We start from the raw sequence: 22656 nt of genomic DNA on the forward strand, positions 1-22656 counted from the left end.
TTCAAAACAAAAAATAAATAAATAAAGAGGGGTTGCTTGAGTTTTCAAGCTTCACACTTCTGATTCATTCATTTAACAGGCTCTAATGCATCTTTCATAAGCCAGGCGCTGTACATCAGGAGCACAAAGATAATTGTAGAGGTGAGCGTTTAATCTCACGTTTTTCCCCCTGAAAAGATTAAAAAGAGCGAGACTTTTATCTCCTTAGGAGACGGTGGTATCAGCGGTGTCATCCGCTGAGAAGATGAATGACTCCAGCTGAGGTAATTTGATGGTCAGGAGCCACAAGTAATTTTTCATTCAGAATGAACTTTCTCATGTGGTGCCTTTTCATCTCGAGTTTACAAAGCAAAAAACAGCCCTTTCACACAATTATTTTTCTTCAACACCCTGCTGAATGGAATTTTAATGCTGGTCTTAGGTGGTTTATACTGGTCTGGATACTCCTATTTAATTCAAATGTATTTTAAGCCCTATTCGGACGGGATTAGTTTTACAAGGGAAGATGGAGTAATGTAATTTTACCACAGGACATCTGTAATAATAATGGCCAATTCACACGGGATAAGATATCGCAGTCAAACCAGTAGAAGTGGGAGGGGTAACTCAATTTGCGCACCGCCGTCTCCCTCATGTCGTCATGTGCGTATGACGTTGCTTCCTGATATCATGTGTGCAGACCTGTATATATAAAACAGTTAGTTCTGGTCGAACAATGTATTAATTAAATTCAGATTGGATAATGTTGGTAATAGACACTTACCTAACGCTAAAAGAAGTTTTGTGCCTCTAACAAGTGCTTTTGACCTTCTTTTTGAATGCTATGTGGAAAACACTTGAGTTTTGCCACAGACTCGTCCCAACGCCTCGAATGCAACTGAATGCTTTTTCAAGTGCCTCCATACTTGAAAAACCGCGGAAAGGTAATTTTTACAGACCTTTTTACAGAAGGTAAAAGTCGCCATAATCTTTACTGACATTGTCCGTAATGATTACTGAGATAGCACATTCGGATGGGACTAAAATTCTGAGTCTGATAATTACTTTACCCCACCTCTCCATGTTAAACTAATCCCGTCCGAATAGGACTTTAATCAAATTTATTCCATAGCGTAATAAAAAAACTCTTTTGTAATGCTAGTGGCACACTGTAAACGTTAAAGTGTTTTAAATATTTAAATTCTTCCGTGAAACCTTGAAGGTAGGTATCATTTGTATGGTGTGTGTGTGTATATATATATATATATATATATATATATATTGCATGGTGTTTACCATTATAAACCAACTTTAAAATATTAATATGACAGCTAGCATGTGTTATGAGCACATCTCTTGCTCTCAGGTTTTTGGGTCTCCATCTTCCAGTAGGCTACATATATATGTATAATGAAGAAAAGCCTTGAAGTGGTTAGTCCTCCACACCGAGGAAAAGGGAGAGAGAGAGAGAGAGAGAGAGAGAGAGAGAGAGAGAGAGAGAGAGAGAGAGAGAGAGAGAGAGAGAGAGAGAGAGAGAAACAACTATCATAAACAAAGCCAGAAAAACCTCCATCCCCCTCTCTGATCTCCAAGATCCTCCTCTTTCTGCTCCTCTTATCAGTGGGCTCACCACCCGCCATCTCCCTGCCTTAAAATGCGCTGCTGGCCCTTTAAATCCTCTCCATTATAATTCCTGGAGCGAGCAGCTGGTCATAAAAAAGAACGAGAAAGAAAGGGAAAAGCACATAGTCTCTTCAAAACACAAACCCAGACACATAGACATGCTTGTGCTCTCACCTATTCTCACTGATATCTGAGGAGGGGAGGGGGACACTGTGGAGGATTTTCCAGCCAACAGAAGTGAGCAGAGAGGAAGCCAGAAGAAGTTTCCTCACAGACAGGCTTGGATCACTCTGCAAGACAATGCATTCTTGTCGAGTTTTACCTGCTCCTCTTTGGATTTGGTAATTCTGTAGAGTGTAAGTTCTTCAAACGGACTGAGAGAGAGAGACAGAGACTGAGCAAGAGAATGCTCCCTCAGGTCATAAGGATTTTATACGTCTTGTCTTTTTTCTTTTTCCAAGGGGGCTTTATCAGGTAAGACAAGCAGTTGTTTTTAATAGCATGTATGTATGTATTGGTTGTGTTGTGTTGTGTGGTCTGTTCATTGTAGGAAATGTCAGTAACATTTTAGTTTAGGATCCAATTATTGTGTGTTGTATTGTTGTTTGTTATATGTATAGTTCTATAACTGGGCTGCCTATCTTGGCCAGGATACTCCTGTAAAAGAGATTTTAATCTCAGTGAGGTTCTCTCCTGGTTAAATAATGGCTAAAAAAAATTCTAACTATTAACTAGTTGCTTATTATGCATATTACTAGGATATTGGCTGTTTATTAGTACTTATAGAGCACATATTAATGCTTTATTCTGCAAACTTAACAAATTACCTTACTAACTATTAATAAGCAGTAATTAGAAGTTGAATTAGACAAAAGTCGTAGTTATTAGTTTGTTAGAATTGGACCCTAATCTAAAGTGTTACTGAAATGTCACATTTAAATCCCTTTTGTGAATTCCATTTTTTTCTTGAGAGTAATAGTTCAAAGTAATAGGTAACATACAATATTATATTAATTATAATAATATAATACTAAATGAGGGCTTTGTTAGGTTTATTTTTATAATTTCAGAATCATGGCTGGTTTGATTTAAACTTTCTCAACACAGATAACATTCAGTCAACGGAAATGTGATTAATTTAAACTCAAACTGACAGAGAACGCATTGTGCTCCTCTCCTGCCCATTTAAGCAAATTTCCAAATTCCATGCAAAAAAAAGAGCTGAAAGGTGCTGAAATAAGATCCTTGTAGAATAACATATATTACATTTCTTTTGTCTTTTCCTTATAAAATTAAAGGTGAAAAATATCAAATTAAAGGGAGAAAGTTTGAACCATTTTGTCAGGCAGAAAAAAAAGAATATTTTATGATATTTTTGATAGCCTGGAGTGCCTGAACAATATCCAACAACAGAAAAATCATTAGCTCACAGTAAGGGTTGTGTCTCTATATTTTATGAACACACGAAGAAAGCAAGACTTTGAAGAATATGAAAGGATATATAGAGAATCTCAATGCTATTTAAATCTTATGATGGCTCTTTTAAATAAAGAAGTAAAACATTTAAAAATATAAAGAAGGAACACTGAGCAACTTTTAAAAAAAAGAAGCAAAATGAGATTTTCTACCCCTCTCTGAATGAAAAAAGTGAAAAGTTTTGCAGCGAGTGCACTCCCTGTTTCATGCCCCATTGCATCCAGGTGTGAACAGGCTGGAGCTAAATTTGCATAATCCCAAAGCCTGGGTCTGGCGACGAGCATCCGCTCTGAGAGAGAAAGACAGACACTGACGGGATGAAGATGCGATTGAGTGAAGGCATTCTAGGTTGAGATTACAGGAAAAGTGCTGGGAGTCATAATGATGTAACAAAAGGTACAACTCTAGTGAAGGTATGAGACAGAGTGCATGAGACAGCCAAGGACAGGGTGACTGGCAGAGGAACATGTTGTAGATGTTGCAGTATGCCACATGTTACATGCACACATGAGCACAGAAAGGCTTCGTGTCTCTGAAGGGCCGGTGGTGTGACTTGCGGGTGGGAGATGACATCCCTTAGCGATCGCACTCACTAGCTCAGTGTCAACCTGCAGACACTGTGTGGGCGATTCAGAACATGGAGGCAGAGATGAGCGGTGTTTGAGCAGAGCTGGCGGACTCTGAGGTGAGGGGGCGACAATGGCTATGAAAGGAGCCATGCAGAGACCTGGGTAGAAACCCAAGAGGTGGTTGATTAGCAGGTAGACAGGTCATGAGCATAGAGCAACAGGACCGCAGACATCGCCAGGAACTTACGAAATGTACTGTGAAGAAGAGTGACTCAGAACAGCCTCAGCATGTCTGTGCAGTCTACAGGTCAGCCGTGTGGTTATTGGGTGAAGATGAATATTTGAAAGTCCCTATTTGTTTTCACAGAAAACTTACAGCTTTATAATGAACGTTTTGAGCTGAGAATAACCTCAGGGAAAACATAGGAAAAACATTACCTTGAGAAAGAGAGACTAACATAGTTCGAAAGAGCAGCTGGTGCGTGAAATAAAGACATCTGTCAAGACAGAAACACTGGGATTTGCAAGAAAATATAAAATGCTGAAATGGAATACAAAGGGATTTGTGCAGCTCAAACTTTGTCTCTTATTAATAATAAAGCAGTACACCGATTTCAGTTTTCCACTCAGGGCTATGCAACATTTTTAAGCAAGAGCACACCATTCCCACCAATCAGCATGGAGAGAGTGCCAAATTTGACCCCAAAGTAACACCAGCACATCTCTCAGCAGTAATAGAAATGCAGAGGTCATGGGCCACTGAGCAAAACACTAGTTAGATTAATTCCACGAATCTCATTCTGATTGGCTGTCTGAATCGGAAATATTTGTGAATAATGACACTCGTCCAGGGCAACACTATCTAAAGAGCTAAATATTAAATAATGATAAATATTAATATACATATTAGCACAGTCTAAATATTTTTAAATAATAAATATTTTAAACTCTAATCAATATTCCACACACACAGACACACATGCACACACATTCACCAATGTCGCATTTATTTGATCAAAAATACAGTAAAAACAGTTATATTGTGAAATATAATTTTAATTTAAAAAATTTGATATTTTAAAATGTAATCTAGTCGTGTGATGTAAAAGCTTAATTTTCAGAGGTATTATTCCGATCATGGTGTCGCATGGTCCTTCACTGAAAAAACAAATCAATAATTAATTTATATATGTGCCTTGTATTTCCAATTGGATACTGCATATACAAAAAAAGTATTTTGCTTAAAACTCAATTATATTAAAGACCTTTTCTTTAATAAATAATCATATTCTACAACAAACTTGACTAATGGCTAATGTTGTTAATTTTAACCACTTTTTAGGTGATTTTTAAAATCTGCTAATCAGGATTCAACAAGCAACTCAACACATTGTTATTCACCCGTTTCGCTCACAACAAACCAGTGCTTGCGCCTCTCCCACAAATATTTGTCTGTCTACCTCAGCAGCTCTACTGTGAAAACAAAGAGAGCATACAACAGTATGCAGAGCGGCAGATGGGTGGGGCAGATGTAACCCAGGGTTCACAACCAAACTGGGGGACAGCAGCACGAGTGGTTCAGTGATGTGAGCATGAGCATACAGCCGAGAGTTGACAGACTGCTGTGCAGTAGTGTGAATGATTGTTCCTGGTCAATTTCACCCACCATCAAGGTGTGAGAAAAGTGAATGCCCTTTGCTTTTTACACAATGAAAGGAGTACTGATTGTGGGGCACCTAAAAAAAAAGAGAGGTCTAAAAGGATAAGAGATCTTGTTAGGAGATCAGCTGTTAGTGAGAAGCCAGTGAATTTATTCCCAAACATAAACTATTCTCTTACGTTTTTGGTACTTAACTCTTAACCTGGCAAAAATGATTTTGAGCTTGAGTGCATAGCCAGTGGGCTATGGTGAAATGAATTTATTTCCACTGCCAGCTACCATACAGCACGGCTGCAAAAGAAGCACAACATGAAGTGTAACTAATGTGGTTGGGCCACAGTGCCTCATTTAAATGAAGGGCCTGTGGGATTCTCTTCGTGCTCGTGGTTTGACAGATTGAAGCCCAGTTGGAAAAGCCCTACTGGAGGTTGCTACAGTGAGCTATTACTTTCAGCGCAATTAAAACCACATAGATGAGTCTTTGTGTAGTTACAAATTCAGGGACAGCAAAACAGGTTTGAGTCCAAGTAGACAGAATGACAGATAGATTGATATAGAACTCTATACTCCATATACATTTATAAACATATACATTATTGCAGAATGTAATGAAAGGCAACTCATTTCATAGGAAGCTGCCTTCCAAGGCAGCATCAATACCACCATGGAACCTGACACGTAACCGACATGGAACATTCTACATAAGACTTTGCACTGCCCAAAAAACATTGTGTTTTGGTGTAGTTTGGTGTTATCGTCTTACTAAGCTAACAATACTTTCATAAGCATATAAAAATGCATATCACAAAAGAATTATAAATTATGATCTATTTTTAATTGTACCAAACTATTTTATAGCTGTTTTATGACTAAAGTTTTTGGTATTGAGTGTTTTCCACAGGATTTTGTGAGACTATGCTGGGTGGACCTTGGACACTCTAGGCCAGGGATGTCCAAACTCAGTCCTGGAGGGCCACTGTCCTGCAGAGTTTAGCTCCAACTTGCCTCAGCACACCTGCCAGGACATTTCTAGTATACTTAGCAAGAGCTTTATTAGCTGGTTTAGGTGTGTTTAATTGGGGTTGAAGTGAAATTTTGCAGGACAGTGGCCCTCTAGGAGCAGGATTGGACATCCCTGTTCTAGGGGGATCCAGGGGCATGGTCCCCCATAAGAAAATGTTGTACATTATACAATTAGGCACAATTAAGATGTTGCCCTAAAATGTTGCCTCTCTAGTGAGCTCACTAGGTTTTGGAACAGGGCATTTGTTTTGCTGCTGTGCATTATGGTCACTTTGTCAAATCCAATGATGGTACAACAAAGTTGTTTGGCTGAAGATCTCTTAACAGCTGGGCAACTTTGACTCATTTAATCCTGGGGGAAGATTTTTCAAAAAGATAATAGGAAGCAAACAGAGGTCTTGGCAGGAGGTGCTGTTTCTAATGGAAAAATAATAAAATTGCATTGCCATTGAGAACGAAAGAGCGCAGTACCTGCAGATGAGGAAAATGAAGCATGCTAACAGCACATCCCCAGACTGTGCTACATGACACAAGGTCATTTACTTTAAGGATGGATAGTAAACACAAGAAACAACACCCACCAGGACACATCAGTCTCTTTGTCCCTCTCTCTTTATCTTTTGCTCCACTTTCCTGTTTACTAGCCCATGTCATGCATGGCTGGTGAAGCGGTTTTGGAAGGTGGGTGAGGGGAGATGGAAGCTGAAGTGAGGATTACAACTGTGTTCGTCAGATAACACAATGTCAGAGAGCGAGGCGGCACTTTTTTCAGCATTAAATGAGAACACAAGCACACTAGACCCATGTAATTCCTCTGAACGCTGAATAAATTATTATCCTCTGTGAGGGCACCCCTTTACTCTGGCCCACTATTGTAGGAACAAATTAAATTCAATAGTGCTAATCACAGCTTTTCAGTAAATGCCTGACTATCGCTCTGACCTCCAGACAAGCTCAGAAACTGGGCCGTGCCAATCCAGTGTTTGGTTTATTGATATTTCTGGTGTCATGGTAGTTACGAGAGCGCCGATGCTAGCAGCTGGAGATTTGCTCCGCCGGTCAGTTGCCATGACAATTGTGGTTTATTGATCTATTTAGCTTATGGCCTTATCCATTAACCCTGCATGACAGCTGATTTTTTCCAAATGGACAAACGGAAGCAGCAGAAGTTTCTCAAGAGCAAAGCATCAGTGGTCAAGGTGGATGCGAATGACCTAAGGTCAGGCCACAGGTATCTGAAATACGTTCATAATCATTAGCCTGACTGATGGACTGTCTTGACAAGAGAAGTACAACAGGTCACGAGGGATGGAGCCACTCAGTCTAAGTTGAGTGAATTTACTGTAAAATACTATTGCTATATTCAAGACAAAGAGAGATACAGCCATTATAGAGAACATTATGCCAGTGCTTGTGACTGTACCACATCCGTCCAATAAACTCTTCAATGCTCCTGGTGCAAGTATAGGTCAATGTATAATATAGGTCAATTCTGATATCAATCCAATTTCTCTATTTCCTCATGCCAATGGAAAATACGCTCACCTAAAGGATTATTAGGAACACCTGTTCAATTTCTCATTAATGCAATTATGTAATCGACCAATCACATGGATGTTGCTTCAATGCATTTAGGGGTGTGGTCCTGGTCAAGACAATCTCCTGAACTCCAAACTGAATGTCAGAATGGGAAAGAAAGGTAATTTAAGCAATTTTGAGCGTGGCATGGTTGTTGGTGCCAGACCGGCCGGTCTGAGTGTTTCACAATCTGCTCAGTTACTGGGATTTTCACGCACAGCCATTTCTAGGGTTTACAAAGAATGGTGTGAAAAGGGAAAAACATCCAGTATGCGGCAGTCATGTGGGCGAAAATACCTTGTTGATGCTAGAAGTCAGAGGAGAATGGGCCAACTGATTCAAGCTGATTGAAGAGCAACTTTGACTGAAATAACCACTCGTCACAACCAGGGTATGCAGCAAAGCATTTGTGAAGCCACAACACCCTTGTCCTTGAGGCGGATGGGCTACAACAGCAGAAGACCCCACCGGGTACCACTCATCTTCACTACAAATAGGAAAAAGAGGCTATAATTTGCAAGAGCTCACCAAAATTGGACAGTTGAAGACTGGAAAAATGTTGCCTGGTCTGATGAGTCTCGATTTCTGTTGAGACATTCAGATGGTAGAGTCAGAATTTGGCCTAAACAGAATGAGAACATGGATCCATCGTGCCTTGTTACCACTGTGCAGGCTGGTGGTGGTGGTGTAATGGTGTGGGGAATGTTTTCTTGGCACACTTTAGGCCCCTTAGTGCCAATTGGGCATCGTTTAAATGCCACGGCCTACCTGAGCATTGTTTCTGACCATGTCCATCCCTTTATGGCCACCATGTACCCATCCTCTGATGGCTACTTCCAGCAGGATAATACACCATGTCACAAAGCTTGAATCATTTCAAATTGGTTTCTTCAACATGACAATGAGTTCACTGTACTAAAATGGCCCCCACAGTCACCAGATCTCAACCCAATAGAGCATCTTTGGGATGTGGTGGAACTGGAGCTTTATGCCCTGGATGTGTATCCCACAAATCTCCATCAACTGCAAGATGCTATCCTATCAATATGGGCCAACACTTCTAAAGAATGCTTTCAGCACCTTTGTTGAATCAATGCCACGTAGAATTAAGGCAGTTCTGAAGGCGAAAGGGGGTCAAACACGGTATTAGTATGGTGTTCCTAATAATCCTCTAGGTGAGTGTAGACTATTTTTGTTTCTCTAGATTTAATATTTTAATTAGGGAATGGAATGCAAATCATAAGCTTGCCAACCCATGCCATTATGAACAGGGTGACTGGTGTGGCGTAGGCAGAAATTGTATTTTGGGTGGGCCAGTGAAAAAGTGAGTGGCCCTATAGTTTTTCCTAGGAAAAAAAATGACTTCGACAGTAGAAAAAAAGAATAGACAAATTGCAAAAACAGTTACACCTTTATTTTGAAATATTCAGCAAAGGCAATAATAAAACACTGTTCAACCAACAGAGCTCAATATAGGGTGGACAAACCAGCATAGACAATAACCTTTCTATTTTATTCAGGCTAGTCAGCAGTGCAAAGACAGATCACCTGAAAATAAAGTAGGCTAAAAGTAAAAGAAATTCAAATAATGAAAACTCTCAGCAGAGCACGGTTTGAAAATTAACAACACACTGTGCAGGGAAATACCTTCAAATTGGGTTGTGAAGGTAGTTCATCAATTGCAGTTAGATCGGCGGGTAAACCCGCGTCAGGCTAACCGGGAGGGAGCAATAGCACTGCCACCAGTGAGCAAGCGGCAGCCGCCACCAGCGCCTAACTAGCCTTCTTTTGGGTTAATGAGTCTGAAGAACTGGGCTGGGTGGACTTGGTAGATGAAGGCAGTGGCGTGTCTTCCTCAACTCTTGCTTTTTTTCAAATAACACATTAAAGAAACTTGTTTAGCCATTATTGTGGCGATGTTAATAAATTGGCAAAAAAGCCGCTGGCGCCACCCACAGTCTTCCTGTCGGAACCCCTAGCAACAAATTATGTTCCGGAGGGAGGCTTTCTACATTACAACTTGCTTCAACAGTTCCATTTTATTCGGAAAACAAATTAAACACACACACCAGTCCATCACACCACCACCACAACAATAAATCAGGTTTATATTAATATATTTTCTTAAATACATTTGAATAATAAAAATAAACTAAAAATGTATTTTGATCAAACTTGCCTGGGCGGGCCAGTGAGTAATGTGGGTGAGCCAGTGTCGCCCGGCCCATTACTGGCTATGCGCCTGTTTCTCGGGTTGATTTCTACTATACAAAAGCAATGATATTTTCACCATCATTGGCCAGAAAAAACAAGTACAGTTTACAGAACACATGCTGACCCGTCTAGTAGCGTAAGTGGTCACAATGTAACTTGTCAATATTCTGTTATATGCTTTTTAGCAGAATTTTATCAGTAATGAAATACAAAACAATTCATAAAACAGAAAAAAGGTCAAATCATTATTTTTGACCACCAGAAATTGTAATTAATAAACCGTATACTTTTTATAGCATTTTAAACAGCTGTGAGAGCGTAATAAATAAATAGAAAATAAATAGATATGTCTCAACCAGATATTTAGGAAAAATTCACTTTTGTAAAACACAGTTTTACTTTACTTGTTTAACAAACAGCAATAGTAAAAACATATATTGCAAGATAAAATTAATGATAATTAATTTAAAAATAATTATATACATTTTTAAAAATAATAATTTTTAAAGAGACTTATGAACTAATATAGGTGCTTGAAACCAATATACAAAACATTGCTAAAGGATTTGTGTAATTGGACTTTTAACTCAAAACCTTTTGACAACTTTCTTACAACCAGCCCCCGTCTCTCCAATTTAAATGAACATATTAACCAGCAAAGACAACAGACACACTAAAATACTTAAGAGATATATGTTGTATATAACCGGCATACATTCCCTTCTGTTTGTCAAACAGCCGAAGCCAAAAAGGTTGAATTAGACATGCATGACCATGCTGACTTGCTCTTTATCTCTGTCTGCACAACCAGCAGCAAGCCCATGCCCCATCTATTACTTAAGAACTCCACTATCAGCTCATCTAGTCTTCCCACATCGCTTCCCCATTTTCCCTTTCTTCTCTGTCTTTATTTTCACCCTCACCTTGATGTCCAAAAAGAAGGTTTCAGGCCACCAATCTTGCTGGCCCAAGCCAGACTACATCAGACATTGTTTGCTCTGACTAATGGCACCAGTGCAAAATTCCTGGAGGGCAGAGAGAATATGTGTATCTGTTCAATGGAAAATTTCTGCCTGTGTCACTGTTGTGTTGTCAGTGTACCTTCTAGATCGGTGACTACATTCCCTGCTTGAACACAGCATGCAAGAACACAGAACTATTAGCAGTTAAATCAGTGCAAAGCCATTTTAATCATGTAGCATGGTGGCTTCATCTGAAAAACTGTTTCTCAAACACCCTTGTAAGGATTTTACATTCCAAACGTTTTATGGCACTTTCACACAAGAGCTTTTGGAAGCTGGCATATTCTCATCAACAGCTGTCACTTGGTTATAGACATTAACAGCTACCCTGAGTGCTCTTGATAATGTACCATGGTTTAGTCATGTAAAAAGACACCAGTAATCACCAGTTTAGAATCAAACTCAGGTTTGCACGTGAAGTGTGAAAACAGCCTTATTTTACCCACATACTGTTTATTAGATTTCACAGGATAAGGAATGGAACAATCCCAGAAATCTAAAGAAAACTCATCGAGGTAAATGCACAAATAGTGAGAAGGAATGGAAAATGTACACTATATTTTTCTGTTGTTTAGTAGGAAGCAGTGCTGTCCTGCACATAGTCACTTAGACTTACAGTATAGGCTCTGTTTACACCTAGAATTAAGATGCGTTTTGGTCAATCAGATCACAAGTGTATGGCGCTAAATACAGGTGCACGAGGTCTAAAACATTTTAAGCTTGTCCACTTTCGACCATCTTCAGTGGTAGTCGAAAATGCATTTGACAGGATTGCTTTTGTAGTGTAGATGCTCAACGAATGAGCATACTGTCCGCCTACTGACTTAATGGGTAAACACTATGGGAAGCGCACTAGCCAGATATGATTTAAACTTTGCTGGCTGATGACTCAAGTTTGTTTTGAAGACGAAAAACTTACCAAACTCAATGTTCTCTTACCATTCCTGATTTCTAACACACACTCACCTAATTTAGCGCGTGTAGTGAAACTCAGCGTGGGTGTAGGAAGAAGACAGGGTCGGCGGAATTGGGACTCACACTTTATTTATAAACAAAGAAATAAAAGAATCAAAAAGGGGCGCTCGTGCGCATTCACCGTAGTGAAACACTACAACACAATAAATGAGACACTCTGCCCGCTGTACCAGCTCACGCTGTGTGTCTCCAGTTCTCACAGTTCAGTCAGATGACCACTCTTTCCACTTTAGAAAAACTCAGTCCATTTGATCGGCAACTCTTTCCTCTTGAGTAAACTCAGTCCGATCTGCTGCGTGTGCTGCGGGTCGCGTGCGAGTCCCAAGCCTCTCTGTTCCCGCTCACTCATTCTTGGCAGCTTAAATGCGGTCTCCACGCCAATCACTGCAATCAGACACAGGTGTTCATCATCTGCACTTGACCTACTTACTCACCGCACAGCTCGCTGACTCGTCTCTCTCTACAGACTTCGCGAGACCACGCCCCCCTCGCCACAGCGTGGTCTTGCGGCTATCAGAGCAGAGCTGTTTCCGTATGTTTTAATGACCTCAGTCGTGTTCATATCTAATTTGCATGAACTTATTTCGTTCATTAGATCGAAAGATCTGTAAAAAGCCCATCCGTTTGCCCGTCCATTGACCTACCCCTCGAAGAAATTAGGACAGAAAATGTTGAAAGTAGGGCTGGAATGACACGTCGACGTAAGCGACGTCGATTGTGCAAATTAGTGGATTTGCGTTGAATGAGTCGATTCGTCTCGCTATGTTCCCCAATGATGGAGGCTACGGGCATGCTGAAAATCAGCCGTTATTACAAAAATATCAAGCCCGATCTAAAGTGTGATTTTTTTTTTTAAACAGAGATCGAATAAAATGTGCTTTACACACTCTGTAAAACCAAAATGGAAAACGATGAAACGGCAGCGTAAGTATGCGGACTAGTACAGTGAAGTTTTACCCAGCACTAGAATAGTTTGTCAGTCTCATATTATTAGGGACTTTAAGCAACAGCTGCTGATGGAACGGCAACGCAGCCGGAAGTAAACGGTTAACTGCCGTAGTTAAAGAACGCAAAAATCACTAAGCAACAGTGAAGAGTACGGCGTAGGGGATAATTTGATAATTTGACAAAATACAAATAAAGAAAGTGATTTTAAAAAGCAGGAAAGGTTTGCTTTGGGCATTTAATGACATACATAAACAATTACACATACCATAAACATTACATTAACTTTCTTAATGTTACAGTAGTGGTTACAATAGAACGTCGTGAAGTAGCAGTTAAAGTCGCCATGCGCAATAGAACGCCAGAATGCCGTTGCCGTTCCACCAGAGGCTGTTGCTTAAAGTCCCTATTTTGAGCCTAATACGGCTGCGTTCATAGGCCTACAGCATTCTGTTTTTAAGGCGTGCGGCTCAAACGTATTCTCTGCAACCGGTTACAAAGCATAACGCTGTTGTTGGTTATTTAAAATATGTAATGGATGAACTCACACATCGATTGGACTCATTTATTTAATTACGCACTGTCGATCGTGGTAAAACTTCACGGTTTTATGGACACAGCCACAATGACACTGTCGCAATGGTTACCTCTATGGTTAGGTAGAATGCGGTTGTGACTTAAACTATTTGATCATACAGCTGAATTAATATAGTCAAGCAGCTACTTTAATCTCCTGAATGAACCAAACATTTCAGGATTCACACTTGTAAGCAGTTGCTGCTTTAAATCCCAAAAAGTGACTTTGAATGCAGCCATTGTAAACACCTTTTCTAGGTCTGCACTGCATAAACCTTATCTTTTGTAATAAATAATAGCATTAGATAAAAGTCCATACATAGATTAGTTACGGTTATACTTTATTGGTAAATTATTGTTTATTATTTATGGGTAAATTAACCAAAGGTTTAATCAGTTATTCAGAAAAAATGTAATCGATTAACCGGGAGAAAAAAAATTATTGTTAGATTAATTGATTAATCGAAAAATAATTGATAGATAAATCAATTGAAAAATGATGGTTTGTTCAAATAGTTGTCCTATTGAAAGTGGGAAAAAAGAGATGGAATAAAACTCCTGGTGTAAACAGCAATGTGTCTCCTTCGTCTACTTGTGATCCGATCGACCAAAACACATCTTAATACCAGGTGTAAACAGGGACATATATGAGCAACTGGGAGTGAGGCCAAACTTAGTCTAGATGCTGGATTCCTTTACTCCCCTAAGCAAAGTATGGACTTTATTCACTAAGTGCTTCTAAGATGCTTGTGTATGACATACCAACCACACTGTGAGTAAGCTTAGAGGGAGGGAGCAACTGTACTCTCTCTGTTTATAGAGATTAATCACAGTTTTTCTTATATGAACCAGCACCATAATGTGCTCATTTGCAATAGCTCAACAGTGCCTGAAAAAAATAGTTTGTCACCCCACCGGTGTTCAGTCTGATGCCTAGCATTGCGAGGTGCATTGGAGAGTGCTTCAATTAAAGTGGTTATTTCAGGTGTGCTTGTGCAGACTATCTAAGCCATGTGTCTCACACCATAAAGGTAAGAGGAACATCTTGACCTCACTACGCTAGCATGAGTGCCAGATACAGCATGCTGGAACTCTAATGGCTCATCCAGACCGTTTGTTATCATTTACCAAAGTACCAGGGTTCAAAATCCCACACAGATGTACTACTCGCACAATATTTGGAGAAAAAAAAAATCAGTGTGCAGCATCCATACTGTGCATAGAATGCAAATTGTTTTTAGACATGGAATATCCAGATTACACACTCCCTTCAGAAAATGATGACCAGCATTTGGATTACACTTTTGATTAGGGTCCAATTCTCAGTATTGACTAAGTATTAACTATGACTTTTCGCTCAAGGTAGGATTAAGAGTGTAGAATATGGCCATGCAGAATAAGGCATTAAAATGTGCTTTATAATTAAGTACTCATAAACAGCCTAGTAAAATGCAAATGTAAAAAAAAAAAAAAAAAAAAAAAAAAACTTCCATCACAATAAGTGTATTGTGATTGTCAAAACATTTGGAAACTAAACAGAATTGTATTATGTTTAGTGACAACACAATGTTTACATGGTACAGTGACTGGTATGCTACTGTTTATTATTGCTTGACATTCAATTATTGTGATTTGATTCAGATCTTGATTGCAATATCGTTTCCTTTCGATAAATATTAGGTAGGCCGACAGTAGATATGTTAATGTGTTATGTTAATTTTTCTAAAAAAGAATATCTCACCTAATTCTGTAAACATACAGAGCCCTGTTAACTGGTATTATTATTAAAGGTTAAAAATAACATCTCAAATGAAATGTGTTTTTTATAATAACAACGTTATAATATTTTAATGATATAGGTAAAAATATAATAAATATGTTATATAGTTATCATATTTAGCAAAATACTCCTCTCTATAGCAATTTTTTAAGTCCAACTAACATGCTATGGTTGGCTTTCCTGAGGTAATGTAAGGTTACCTAACATATTGTTCTCCGGCTGTTGAATGGTTCCACGGTTGAAAAACAGTGATCAATCTAGTTTATACATTTCGGTAAGTTGAACTGTATCTTTCAAATTACCTATTTGTGTTTATTTACTATTAACTGATAGTAAAGAGTAACAGATGATTGGTTCACGTGCCGCTTGAACTGAGATCTGTCAGGGATCTTTCACGTCACATATAAGTGCCAAAACGGTGTTTATTGTTTGAATTTTGTAATTAAATTGACAGAATCTGAGAGCTGAGAATTTGTTTCATATCAATAGTAACCCTCTCTGTCTTGTCTGTTCACTTTGCTTATATGTTTCTCTGCATGAGAAAATGGATGAGTGGCGTGAGAGCGTATAAAAAGTGACAATTGCGTGAGTCTCGCGTGAGAGTTGGCAGCCCTACGGATTCAGTTTGTAAATGTTTTTGGCGGGTGTGCTTATTGCCGCAGTCTTGTTCATTTGCCATGTTGTTTGTGTATCTCTCTCTATGGCAAACGATGAGCCCGTTCGGCACTACGGGAGCGCAGACAGGAGCGTCGACTACACATTTGAGTTAATCAATAAAATCAATTTATCGCCCAGCCCTAACAATTAGCTTTGTTGTCATTTAGTGTAAAATAACAACAAATGACGTTACCCTGCCTGTCATTACTTCTGGCAAGCACCTTTTCTGCATGTTTAGATGAGCTGAAAGAGAAATTATTCCTATCCTTCACAACTATTGATAAAAAAATAAATAAATCTCACTTTGAAACCAAAAAAGGTGTGCAATTACTTTTCAGTAAATGCACAGCTAAAATAGTTCCAAGCAGGTATCGACTGCTTTTCAGTTCCATATCATTTCGCCAAATTATTTCAGTTATTTGAAAGGTCCTTATAGCCTTCAACAGCAAAAGGATTAAAATTACTACTTTTTCTATGTTTTTCCCATGAAATTATGTTTCATTATCTATAGAAAACACTCTCTTCCCCATACAAACACATATACATACAGTAAAAGGCACACACGCACAGAAACGTGTTAGTGCTGCCCACGACTTACGAGTTTCTAGTTAAAATTGGATATGAACCCTCTCAAGTCGTATTTACCGCTGGGAAGCTCAGGGATATTTAGCACTGTCTGAATCGTCTCCTATCCCATAGTGCCATTCACCATAGAAAATAGTAAACAAGTGACCAATTTTAGCCACAGCTTTAGCGTCTATTTATGATGTAGGGGGCGGGACGCTTCAGATTCTATGATTGGACAGATAATAGTAAGGCTAACATAAACTACTAAAAGCAAAAAAAAAATCTATTTTAATTTCATGGGGACTTTTATGTATTAATCAAACATATATATTTATAAATTTGCATTAACCTAATAAATGTGGGGAAAAAGCAATGTTGCTTATTATTACTGAAATTTTGTGTTACCGGTAAAAATACTTAATATTTTTAATTTAAAATATTTAAAATCTCAATATTTTAATATCAAAAACTATATTACGATACAGTATCAAATGTACTGACAATTTAAAAACGATACTGCATATGTTCAAAAAGAAAAAAAAATTAAACAAATGCAGTATGATTTTCAGAGGCCACCGTGAACCACAAGTTCACAAAGAGCTCCTCTCCTGGAATGGCTCCGAAAACTGTACACTCAAGCCATTGTGGTCATCAATTTATTTCATGTGATGCAGAAGCACGCAGTGATGGTGAGGGCAGAACAGCTGGAGGCTCTAAAAGCAGCAAGTGACCGCTCCACGCACTTTTCTGCCCAAACTGGCACCAGACCGACAGTTCTGGCTTCACAGACAGGTGGAATGTTGTGGAACCAATTGAAGGCAGAATGAGTCAGGACCACCTGAGGGAGAGCTAGTGAAAACAGCGAGAAGAGCTGTGAACTACCCAGCACAACTGCAGTACAGCCCCTGAGGCGAGCAGACGGGAGGGCCTCATTACCTGAGCAAGCTTGAGAGTGTAGCAGATAAATGTGTGAGACAACAAGAAGCAGATCTGTGAGTGGATTGATAGTGTATGGAGACTCGTTTAAATCCATGGAAATTATCCAGAACCTGATGAAAACTGACACGTCCATCCATATTCATACAGCACATTCACTTAATGGACCACATTTATCATCCTGGGGTAGCATGCTGGAGGTCCTAATTAGACATTTACTATTACATACGTACATACACGTGAGATGTTTTGGGGTAAGAGCAGGAAATTGCGCGGTCTATCACATAGAAGGGAAGCAGAGTCGCTCAACTTCACTCATTAAACTCTTCCATTTCTTGGTCTTCATTTCTCTGTCACACCTGAATTCCAGCCCAATTTCTCTGAACTCTCATTTCATTAACATAAATGGGCATACAGAGAAAAAACACAGCAGTGCTCATCTGCCAGGAAACTAATCTTTATTCTCTGTGGTGATGTCTTTACCTTGGAGCAGAGAGTTTACATGAAGGTCTCAAAAATTGTATTTCAGACAAAATCTTCATTACAATTTATGACAGATTCTGGATTAGGATTTTTTTTTTTTAAAGAAATTCATCCATCAAATTGATCAATATTGATTGACAATAAAGACTTCTACATTGTTACTGAAGATTTCTATTTCATTTAAATTTCTGTTCTTTCGAAATTTATATTCATAAAAGAATCATGAAAAAAAGGATCACAGTTTCCAAAGTAAATGTTTCTTGAACACCAAATCAGGATATTACAATTATTTCAGAAGGATCATTAATTTCAAAGAATTACACGACAACATTATTTCACACTATTCCTGATTTTACTAGATGGAATAAATGCAGCCTTGGTGGGCATAAGAGACTTCTTTAAAAATATTTTCAAATACAGTATGTTATTTCACTGAGAAGAAAAAGACTTGATTTTCTCGTTTAAGATTGGAAAAAATCCAAGACTTGGATTTAACAACTTAAAATAGTAACAACTTGAGCATACCTAAATTTGGCCTGTCGCGATAATTAAATAACCGTCTGATCGCGATTATTTTATCTAACCGCGATTGTTTCAGACAACTGCGATTATTGCGCTCTTTTATAGGCCTACGGCACAAGGGGGAGTCATGGACCAAAAGAAATAGACAAGCACCAATTAAGTTTTCCTGCAATATATTCAAAGTCATCTAAAGCCATTCAATTGCTTAATGTGAGCGACAGAAGTATATTTACATTGTTAAAAGAAAGTTCATGGAAACTCGTCTTCAGCATTTAGCACGCACCTCGTCCGGTGATGACAGGATGCACGGTAAAATTCTCTCCAATATGATATACTCACGTTATAATGCTTGATTTGTAGATAAAGCCCTGTGGATTTGCATAAAAATGACTTTATTTAGTTGGAGTTTATTGCTGTTTCTAAACGAAAAGGACTATGAATTGGCATCAAACGCACAATAACTGCAATTTAAAACAGTGAAGAACCAAACGATCAATAAACTTTTGGACAGATAGAGACTAGGATATGCGCTCGACATTTCTTCGCTTTGTGTTGTAAACTTTTAAATGAGCACTTGTGCAGCGCTGCGCACTGTCTGTGACATGTTGCTTAAGCACATCATTCTGCACCCGCGATGCGCGATGCGCCGCTCTGTTTTTAAGCGTATTATCATGCTTCATGCGTGTCATATTATCATGGTTTTGCGCACTGAAAGATTGTTAAAAGCCTATCTTGTTCTGTCGTATCAATCTGTTGAAATTACATGTTTTTACATGCTGTAAAAAATGATCTGTGGGGTATTTTGTGCTTAAACTTCACATACACAGTCTGGGGACAACAGAGACTTATTTTACACATTGTAAAAAGGGGCATTATACCAGCCCTAACGAACACTCCAAAAAAGAGAATAGGTCTAAAACACTGAATGGCAGACTGACGATACTGAAATGCCATCAATGGTCTCTGCTGAGAGAGATGTGCCTGTTGGACCCCCTCTTGGGAGAGTGAATCTGATAGGCTTTGCTGCTTATTGCTTTGACAGAGTCGATCACATCACAGAAATACCCATCAGAGCTCTCTGTCAGAGCACTGGTACCATCAGACAAGTAATCAGAGAAGTTGTCTTACAGACTGACAACAGACAATCCACATTGAACCAAAGTCTCTGTAAGGGAATAAGATGAAGGCTGGGAGGACACTAGTGGATATTGAGAAACTTTATTTTACATCTAACTTTTATAATGGTGATGTATCTTATTGGTAATGGAATTCATGTATATATGTTTGTTTGATTGTCTACAAATTAAACTGGAAAGGCAGCCTTGATGAATAAAAAAATCTGTGGTTTTCAAAGAAATCCCTTGCACAACAAAGCCCATTCTATTAATTGATACTTAAGGGGTTTATATAACCAAGCAACACTGTGATGACTTTTTTTCTCTGCACAGTGCATACTGTAACGCCAATTATGTCAAATTGTTTTTGAAAACGTAATTGCTAAAAGATGAAATGTCTTTTCCACTTCACATTTATCATTCAATTAATTCATTCTGTGATCGAAAAGAAAAGGCTACAGCAGACAGGCGGAAATGATTAGATTGGGGGGAAAACTGCTTGCTTACAGTATCAAGTTTCCCTGTAAATTAGTATAAATTTCACAAAAATAGTTTTAGTGTCTTACTTATGGCATACCAGAGCATTAAGCTGATAGAAAGCTACAGCTAAACCACAGTTTAAACAGTGAATCTGGGGGGAACGGTGGCTACAGGCAAAGAGGAAGATCAGATTAAAAATGAGACCATCATGGCATTAAACCCATTTCTCAAGGTTTTCAGCAACATAGAATAAATTTAGCATTGAAACATGATCTAATCTAATGGGTCTTCTGAGATGTCAGACCCAGCCTCCCCAAAGGTTAAAGATTGCTTTATGAATTAAAATGTGTAATCTGTGGGTTGTGGTGAGTTTCAGCTGAGCACTACTTTTAATAAAGTATAAACTGAGTTTTATACTTGCAAAAAGCCTGTGAGATATACATTTTCACTGAGTTGACACCACATCATAGATCTAGTTTCAAACACTTTTTCTACAGAGTTTTCTACAGACACTAATAATGATGCAGGATTTGTAAACAACGTGGAATAAGCCTGCTTGGGAAAGAGCTGTGAAGCAACACTAATGATTTTAGAGCTTTCAAGCTCCACTCTCTAAACACAGATCGATGAAAAAAAAATATTCTTGTAATGTGTACAGAAATGTGATTATTTCCAATGATCAGAGGAAGGACTTAATCGCAGTAAGATGATTACATGACACAAGCAACCTTTTTAGTCCCGTTTACATGCAATTTTCTTTATTCTGATTATTCACTAAGAATTATGGTTATTTTTTCTGATATTATTCACATAACCCAATGCACTGCACAAACGATGTACTCACAAACAGTAGGTGTGTTACTGGCCACTGTTTTAAACTTCTCTTACATCAAATGCAAAACACATTTCTATGGACGTATTGGAATTTTTTCAGTGATGTGCCAACAAATATCTTGATTTCGATGTTTTCAACCGTCAATATACTGCATTATGTCATGCAACGTTGTCAACATAACCTCAGTTTCTTCAGCAGCCCAAAAAAAGCAATGTCTTCTTTACCGCTATTTTTAAGAATCTGCGCATGACAGCGTCATTTGTGTACGCCACATGCCCATGCACACTTTGGTGGAATAAATGCCATTCAAGTCTTTACACGCCTGTTAATTGTGATTAAAATTGGCATATGCCACATATTTTACTATGATTATGGTTACTACGATCATGAGCTTAATTGCATCAATTTGATGAGGTTCACGTGAGGTAAAGTTTATCGCATTATTGTCTAAATCTCATTTTAATCGCATTATGATGGTGCAAGTAAACATTTAGCTAGTTTCAGTCTGATGCAGTTATCATTTTCACGTCCTGCGCCACGTTGTTTAAATAGCACATGCATTTGCACCCATTTGTGCACCCATGGGCGTGCTGGTCTGAAAACGAGGTGTGTTCAGGACAATTTTTGGCTCGTTGCTGTTTTGAGGCAACCGAAATAGACTGCACCATTGACCAACAAAAACCTGGTCTAAAGTCAATGGTGCAATATTTTTTTTTGGTTATTTAAAGAGCGCGTTAGTAATGGCGGGTACACAACTCGCATACACTCTGCTTATTAAACACACAGGGACGCACACCAGCACACAAACATGCCAAATATTACAAATAAAAGGATTACATAAAGATATGGTGGAATGAATCCGGCCCTCATGCACGAGCAGATCTTGCGCTCTGGAGACACGTTCCGTCTTTCTACTATCAAATTCCATCATGTAAATAGCGAATTCGCCATGGCGCGACCGCAACTGGCATTTAAAGGGAATGGGAGATGAGACTCTGATTGGTTGATTGCATGTAAAGCCCGAAACACCCCCATTACTCATTAAGAGAATGGGGACAACCCTATCCATCTAGGGTCCATCTCTTCTACTTTGTATTGTTTTTGCTAGTTCATACCTGAATGTCAGTCTAGAAAAAATATCACATTGAAGGCTTGCAAGATATTTCTGTGATGAGAGTATCACTGACAAATGTAGTTTATTCTAGAGCTTTTTTCACTTCTGTTCACAAAAGGGCAACTTTGACTTGTATGTGTGAGTCATGTCAGATTCCAAACATGTTTTTCTACTAAGGCATCTGTCCAGTCAGTGCTTAAGGGCACTGGTGATTGAGTCCACATACCACCATAATATCCTCCTGTGTCTCCATGGACACAGGAACATTACCACAGAAGGGGCATAGATCACATCAGCCAAGACAAATGCACCTTGGAAAAATGCAGGGCGAAAGCCAAATCCTATTCTCTCAATGATGCTGTTGATCAAAAGGAAAGCGTGAAAAAAAAGTAACTTCCGTGGGGATATCAAATTGAATAAATTGACTGAAATCAACAGTTTTTGAAATTAGAGTGAATTGGGACAAGGGATGGGCGAGAAACGGACAATGGCGTAGATTCCATTCTAATTTAAATACACAGTCTATT

General features: G+C 38.7%; 1 protein-coding gene across 5 annotated transcripts in view; it reads left to right on the top strand.

The window, feature by feature from the left end:
* The first annotated feature begins 1625 nt into the window (after positions 1–1625).
* Positions 1626–22656, top strand: part of glra4a (glycine receptor, alpha 4a) — a 58190-nt gene continuing 37159 nt past the window's right edge. For 4 of the 5 annotated variants that reach the window (XR_013210362.1, XM_077247917.1, XM_077247914.1 and 1 more), the window contains exon 1: positions 1662–2076. Coding sequence is in view for 3 of the 5 variants with exons in the window: in XM_077247914.1 (XP_077104029.1) it covers positions 2009–2076 (68 nt within the window). In the remaining 2 variants the exon portion in view is untranslated. Of the gene's footprint in view, positions 2077–22656 lie in introns of all 5 variants that reach the window. The other variant, XM_077247913.1, reaches the window with a different exon arrangement.

Source organism: Siphateles boraxobius, unplaced genomic scaffold (genome assembly GCF_051911475.1).
Source record: "Siphateles boraxobius isolate OS27281-9 unplaced genomic scaffold, OSU_SipBor_1 3, whole genome shotgun sequence".
NCBI classification, from domain to species: Eukaryota; Metazoa; Chordata; class Actinopteri; order Cypriniformes; family Leuciscidae; genus Siphateles; species Siphateles boraxobius.